Source organism: Humulus lupulus, chromosome 1 (genome assembly GCF_963169125.1).
Source record: "Humulus lupulus chromosome 1, drHumLupu1.1, whole genome shotgun sequence".
In the NCBI taxonomy this organism is placed as follows: Eukaryota; Viridiplantae; Streptophyta; class Magnoliopsida; order Rosales; family Cannabaceae; genus Humulus; species Humulus lupulus.
The window spans coordinates 226993302-227001241 of NC_084793.1; the positions used below are offsets into that span (position 1 = coordinate 226993302).

The 7940-nt window shown below is 37.4% G+C and overlaps 1 protein-coding gene across 1 annotated transcript; it reads right to left on the reverse strand.

Annotated features, from left to right (window-relative positions):
• Positions 1-577: 577 nt before the first annotated feature.
• On the reverse strand, positions 578-1609 carry LOC133830402 (F-box/kelch-repeat protein SKIP6). Its single transcript, XM_062260380.1, has one exon. The coding sequence runs from the start codon at positions 1607-1609 to the stop codon at positions 806-808; it is 804 nt and encodes a 267-aa protein (XP_062116364.1). The 3' UTR covers positions 578-805.
• Between the last annotated feature and the right edge of the window lie 6331 nt (positions 1610-7940).

Sequence of the window (7940 nt, forward strand, 5' to 3'; positions counted from 1 at the left end):
AAAATTATTCATGGGTCGATAATTTTTCAATAATTATAAAATTGAAAAAACATTATAAGTTGCAACATATATAAACAAAATGAATACATTTTGTACTGATATGACACTATGTAAATACGTAAATAAAATGTAAATAAGAGTTTTCATAAATTGATTTTTTTTTTAAATAAGTATGACATGACATTTTTTTAAATAATATAAAATATTTCTATTCTAATATAATGGCAATTTATATTTTAAAGAAACTAACTTTAGGCTGAAACTAATGGAGATTTTACACTAGCTAACGTGCAATAAAAAAGAATGGACAAATATCTATTTGTTACTAGTGCGACAGGAATGGACAGTTATTTTGCGGCAGCAGAATTTTTTTCGATGATCATTGTTAATTTCTTCACTAATAATTGGAATACTAAACCAGTACAAATATGCTTTCATAATTATAAATATATCATAAAAATGTATATAATATCCAAACAACAAAATACGAGGTTATAGAAGAAAAAGTTAGAAATACGATGGATTTAGTATTTCACCAAAATAAATGCCAAAAATGAACGTATAACATGCTCTTTTTCCATTTTATATAACAACAAAATTACAACATTTTGAAAATCCAGTAATAAGAATTGTTCTCTTTATTACTAATGGATATGTTATATTCTCATTTCTACTTTTACACCGTATAAATCATAAAATCACATCAGTGATCAAATATATACTTCAAAAAATAACCACCATGAAAACTAAATAAAACAACCCAAATCTGGAGAAGTCGAAGCTCTGTTTGGGTAACGATGCCTCATCAAATTGAAACCGAAAGGCAATGGTAGAATAGGGGACAACTCTCTAAAATCCAATCCGGAAATGAAACATTTCCCAGCCAATCAACTTTTCCCCAAAAATCACCGTTTCTATCTTTCTTCACTTCAATTTCAGCCAACTGTAACTCCATTCTCCTCTTTTCAAAATGCAAAACGGACCCATTTAAATCACTCTCACCCCAAACCACTACCAACTTTTCTTCCAAGTTCACCATCCTAGCTCCAGACATGTACGAAGGAAAATCTGTCACCACCCCATTAACCTCTTTCCACGTCCCATTCTTTTCATCGAACCCTTTGAACCTCCCACAACTGTCATAGCAATACAAAACACCATTCACCACACAGCTCTGACCATTCCAACCCGACGGCAGCTCATTTTCAAAATCCTCCCAAGTCTTCGTTTCTGGATCGAGCTTGAACCCGGTTTCCCCAACCCAAACGCAGACCCCGCCACCCACTCTGGCGCAGTCCGAGACCCACTTGTTTCGGACCCCTTCTGGACATGGAACGGATTTCCAGAGTCCGATATCTGGGTCGAACGATTCAACCCAATGCGTCCCTTCATGTGATGAGCTTGGGCCACCACCTCCTCCAGCAACGTAGATTTTACCGCCAAAAACCGCGGCCGAGGCGCCACACCGGGCCATTTGCATGCTCGGGCCGCGCTCCCACGTGTGGAATCGACCGTCGAGAACCCACACGTCGGAGGAGAATCCTCCATCGACGAAGCCTCCGAGGACGTAGATCTTGTGGCCGACTGCAGCGTAGGCGGAAGATTCCATTTGAAGAGGAGCTTGTGGAACTCGGACAAGAAAAAGATTATTAGACTCAGAATCGTTGTGGCTTGAGTTCGGGACAGGTTTTCTTTGGATGGAAAACCAGGTGGCGGGCCAACTCGAGTAGGATCCGACCCTTATCTAGAGCAGATGTTGGGTGCAGTTGAGGATTGATCGAGCCGTGAAGAATTGTTGGGAGAAGAGAATGGACCTGATGGGTCTAGACACTTGGGAAAGAATCATGTGATGCCATCTTGGTACTCGGGCAAGGCAGTTTAAAGCGACATCGTTTGCAAGGGACGGGATGAGAACATCAGCTGCTGACAACGCTTCCTTGCTTGACTCCTGCTGGCTGTGTCTTTGGTCTTTGCCGGAAGCCATGAGAGCTGGCCTGAGTAGCAAACCATGGTAAATGCTTAATTTTATAAGATCTCTCAATTATAATCTCTGGTTGACTTTTTGTTTGTATGGATAGGTGATTGGTTGATATGTTATTCTATATAAAATGATAAGAATTAAATTAACTATACATGGTTAAGAGGTCAGAGGAATCCTTTAAAGTAGAGGAAAAAAATAAGATTTTGCATTGTACGAGATGTTCATTGTTGTGCGTGGTGCGCACAATTAATCTTAATTATATGTTCAATTATTCGTTCATATTCCCTTGCATTAGTCATCGTATTTTTATATATAAATAATCAGTACTAGGGAGAATATTCTGTCGAACTAAAGGAATTATAAGCATATATTACTCTCAACTTTTTAAAATTGCATTCGTCCCTTGTAATTTGCATTTTTTTTAAGTAATGTGACCTTGATCACTTTAAGTTTCGATTGATTTAATTATCTCCAAATTTGATTGTGGAGAATCTAACTTATTATTCAAATTTGTATAAATTCGTATAGTATATTTATAATAATATTTTCTTATATTTTATTTTAAATATTATTTGTGTTAAACAAATTTCTTCGTAAGAAAATTTACAAAATGATTTATTTTCATAAAAGTGTTTGGACACGTGGCAAATGATGATAACTTCCATTTATTGATTGATATATCTTTATAAAATTGGGTACATAGTGATGAGGATCTATATTATCTATTTTTTTCATTTAAAAATAACATTATTTCTCATTGTTTAAGAGTACCAATTTTATTATCTAATTAAATAAAAACTCGCTTAAAGAAGTTCTTGTTGGAACTTTTTTGTTAAAAGTTAAAAGTGAATTGTTAAAAATTGAAAAAGAATATTTGTGTGTGACATAGAAAATGTCCTACATGGATTTAGAAGACTCCTCTATCAGTGTAAATAAGATGCAAGCGCCATCTATTGGGGTGTGCCCCAAGGGGTATCCAGTTTTGTGCGAATGGGTAATGACTCACATACTTGACCACCACACGCGCGCGCCGCTGTCCGTCCGAGCTGAGCTGGTGGGTGGTGTGGTGTCGTACTTTATTTTTTGTTGGAAAAAATATTTAATAATAAAATAAATATTTTTACTTGTTAATTAATTTTAAAATGATTTATTAAGAAGCAGTAAACGTGATCCGTTTTAACTGCATATGATCCTCCCAAGATTGAAAAACATTTTCTTACCGTTTTATTGAGATCGACTTTTCTACATAAGTCAGATTAGAATAACGGTGGAATACATCTTTTTTCCAGAAAAACATTCTCTTCTAAAATCGAATTTTCTCAGGGCTTTTGAGGATGTACGAGAGTGAAGCCTTTCAGTGTAGAGAGGTATCGTATACAGTGGTTGTTTTATCCTGGGGACGACGTTGTTGATAGACTGCCGTGCACACTTGGGGCAGAGCCGCGAAACGTCTTAAAGAGAGCGACATAGTCCGCGACTCAGCCATAAACTTTATCGGTAATTCGTTCCAATTTTTATTTCAATTCAGAATTATCAATTTTAAGACGTTTTGTTTTGCTATGGCTACTACCGATGATTTTTCTGGTTTTTCCTCCACTGATATTAACAAGCCATTTCGTTTTGAGGGTTTGCACTTTAAGCGTTGGAAACAAAATATGCACTTTTATCTGACCATGAAGAATGTTGCGCTTGTCCTCACTGCTCTGAAGCCAGTTGTCTCTGAACCTTTGACCGACAACGAAAAAGAGACTGAATGCGAGAAGCAACAGAAGGAATTGGACTCCTGGGTTGAAAATGACTTCCTCTGTAAGAATTTTATTCTTAATGGTTTATCTGATGATTTCTATGATTATTATAATTCAGACAAGTCAGCAAAGGAAATTTGGGAGGCCCTGCAAAAGAAATATGATGCAGAAGAGGCAGGGACTAAAAAATACGCTGTCAGTCGCTACCTGAAGTATCAAATGGTGGACGATAAATTTGTGGAAGCCCAATCTCACGAAATTCAAAATCGCGCATGAGATTATCTCAGAAGGTATGACTCTTGATGAACAGTTTCAAGTTGCTGTTTTAATTGACAAATTATCTCCTTCCTGGAAGGATTTAAAAAATGTTCTCAAGCATAAGACTAAGGATTTTTCTTTAGAGAGTTTGATCACCCGCCTTCGTATGGAGGAGGAAGCAAGGAAACAAGACCAGAAAGAAGAGGTGCTTGTTGTGTCTAACAGCAACCCCAAGGAGTCCACACCTGCAGTTCTGAAGCTTAATGGCAAAAATTTTAAGAATCAGAACCGCAACTCGAATTCAAATTCCAACCGCGACAACCAGAACACTCCTCGAAACAACAGTCAGAGTCAGAACCATAATAGGAACCAACCTGGAAGGCAGCAACCTCCACCTAAACAGAATGACTTTGGACAATTCATTTGTTACAACTGTAACAAGCCAGGTCATATGGTACGCAAGTGTAGGAACAAACCAAGCACTGCTTCGTAGGCTAACTTGACTGAAGAAGCTTTAATAGCTATGATTTCTGAGATCAACCTTATTGGTGGATCAGATGGGTGGTGGGTAGACACTGGCGCTTCACGCCATGTCTGCTATGAACGTGTTATGTTTAAAACATACACTGCTCCTGATGATAAGAAAGTGTTGTTGGGAGATTCCCACACCACTATTGTTGCTGGGATTGGGAATGTGGAGCTTAAGTGTACCTCAGGAAAGACTTTATTACTAAACGATGTAATGCATAATCCTGAGATGAGAAAAAATTTGGTTTCTGGTTTTCTGCTTAATAAGGCTGGGTTTACTCAAACTATTGGGGCTGATTTGTACACCATCACTAAGAATGATATTTTTGTTGGGAAGGGTTATGCTACTGATGGCATGTTTAAGTTAAATGTTAAACTCAATAAAGTTTCTCATTCTGCTTATATGTTGTGTGATTTTAATGTTTGGCATGCTAGACTTTGTCATGTTAATAAGTGCATTATTAAGAACATGAGTAACATTAGTTCAATTCCTAAAGTGTCAGATAATGATTTTGAAAAATGTGATTTTTGTAGTCAAGCAAAAATAACTAAGACACCACATAAATCAGTTACAAGAGAATATGAGCCTTTAGGTTTAATTCATTCAGATATTTGTGAACTTGATAGAACGTTAACTAGGAATGGTAAACGTTATTTCATCACATTTATTGATGATTGTTCTGACTTTACTTATGTGTACTTAATGAAAAATAAAAGTGATGTGCTTGACATGTTCAAATTATTTGTGACTGAAATTGAGAATCAATTCAAAAAAAAAAAAATTAAAAGGTTTCGTAGTGATAGAGGAACTGAATATGATCCAAGCATGTTTATTGAGTTTTATAATTCACATGGCATTGTACACGAAACCACTGCACCATATTCACCTTAAATGAATGGTAAAGCTGAAAGAAAGAATCGAACTTTTACTGAATATGTTGTGGCTATTTTATTGAATTCTGATGCTGCATCTCATTAGTGGGGTGAAATTCTTTTGACTGTTTCTTATGTGTTGAATAGAGTTCCTAAGTCTAAGAGAAAAGTTTCACCATATGAGATCTTGAAAAATAGGCAACCTAACCTGTCTTATTTTAGAACGTGGGGTTGTTTGGCTTATGTTCGTATTCCTGATCCTAAGAGAATTAAGCTAGCAAGTAGAGCCTATGAATGTGTATTTATCGGATATGAAAATAATAGTAAAGCATATAGGTTCTAAGATTTAAATGCGAATGGTATTGTGGAATCAAATAATGCTGATTTTTATGAACATAGATTCCCTTTTAAATTGAGAAATAGTGGGGGCGCATCTACTAGCAACATTCCTACGATTAGGAGTAATGAGAACATTGAGGACAGAGAATTAGAACCTAGGAGAAGTAAGAGAGCTAGAGTTGCTAAGGATTATGGTTCTAATTTCCATGTCTATACATTAGAGGAGGATCCTGCTAACCTCCAAGAAGCTTTGTCTTCTTTAGATGCTGACCTCTGGCAAGAAACCATAAATGATGAAATGGACTCTCTCGAGTCTAACAATACGTGGCACTTAGTTGATTTACCTCCTGGTTATAAGCCTATAGGTTGCAAGTGGATTTTGAAAAAGAAATTGAAACCCGATGGTATTGTTGATAAGTACAAGGCTCGCTTGGTAGCCAAGGTGTTGACCTGTGAAATTGGCCAACGGTTGTATGTACAATGTACGACACCTTTTGAACGAAATAAGTAATATAAATGACAGAATATGATTATCTTAAGTAAACACACAGAAATTTATAGTGGTTCAGCCCTGTTTTGATGAACAGTAATAACCTAATCCACTTCGTCTTTAGTATTGAGTTACTCAACAATTACAAGTATAAACTTAGTAATTCACTTCACAGAAGAGTTTTTCCTATCCAAAAAAGGGTTCCAAAAAAGAAGTCCTTTTTATGAAGCCCTGGGTCCTTTATTTATAGTACCCAGGGGCTGTTGCACGATTAGTAGTACTAGAGATCGTGGTTTGGTACACGATCATGGTGAGTGGAGATACGTGTCCACCTTCCCACGATTATGAGATCATGGGTCTTCTCTGTTTTCTAAAGATCGTGGTGGATGATGCATGATGGAAACTTCTGGGAAATGCTAAGTCGCTGTTGGTATGTCAGACTTAGGTGCTAGGCCCGACGACCAAAGCTTGGGTGTTGGACTTGTGACCTTCTGGGTGCTAGGCCTGTTGATCTCCAGGGTGCTAGGCCTGTTGATCTCAGTTTGAACGAGAGGAATTACTTCTCGGTGAAGTGTACCTAGGGGTTTAGGCCGGCCAGCCTATGGAGGATAGGGTCAGGCCGACCACCCCTAATGTCCTTGGGCATATTGGGTCGACCACCCCCGGGTAGGGTCAGGCCGACCACCCCTAGGGGTATAAGGCTTGTTTGGGCTGACTACCCCTAGGGGGTATAGGGCTTGCTTAGGCCAACCACCCCTAGGAGATATAGGGCCTGCTTGGGCTGACCACCCCTAGGGGATATAGGGCCTGCTTGGGTCAACCACCCTTAAGGAGTATTGGCTTGGGTGATTTTCCTATAGGTCCTGGACCTATCCTTTTTGCCCGTCGGTCTTTTCTCAATAATTTTTTGTTTTTCCCTGATTTGTGATGTCACGTGTCACATTTTCATTTGCCACACCATCCTCGTATTTTTGAGGGATAACATTTGCCCCGCAAGTTTATTATAATGTACTCTTCATTACGATAAACTTGATCCAGGCCCGAGAAACATACCGTAGCAGTACTTAAATAGTCAAGTCCCTTGGGACATTATATAGTACTTGTTACTATCGATACTTTGCTCGGTACGAATTTTTCAGGGATAATTATTAATTCCTAAAAATAATTGGGTTTCTCAAGGAAAGTTAATTTCCTAAAAATCCAATGTATTTTTCAAGGAAATTTGACATCCTAAAATTATAATATATTTTTCAAGCAGCTTTTAATATAAGGTCCTAAAAATATAATATATTTTTCAAGGATATTAATTCCTTGAAAAATATTTATATTTTTTTGGTGAAATTGGCCAACGGTCGTATGTACAATATACGATACCTTTTGAACATAATAAGTAATATAAATGACAGAATATGATTATCTTAAGTAAACACATAGAAATTTACAGTGGTTCAGCCCTGTTCTAATGAACAGTAATAACCTAATCCACTTAGTCTTTAGTATTGAGTTACTTCGACAATTACAAGTATGAACTCCAGAATTCACTTCTCTGAAGAGTCTTTTCCAGTCCAAAAAAGGGCTCCCCAAAAGAGAAGTCCCTTTTATGAAGCCATGGGTCCTTTATTTATAGTACTCAGGGGCTGCTACATGATCAGTAGTATTAGAGATCGTGGTTTGGTACACGACCATGGTGAGTGGAGATACGTGTCCACCTTCCCACGATTATGAG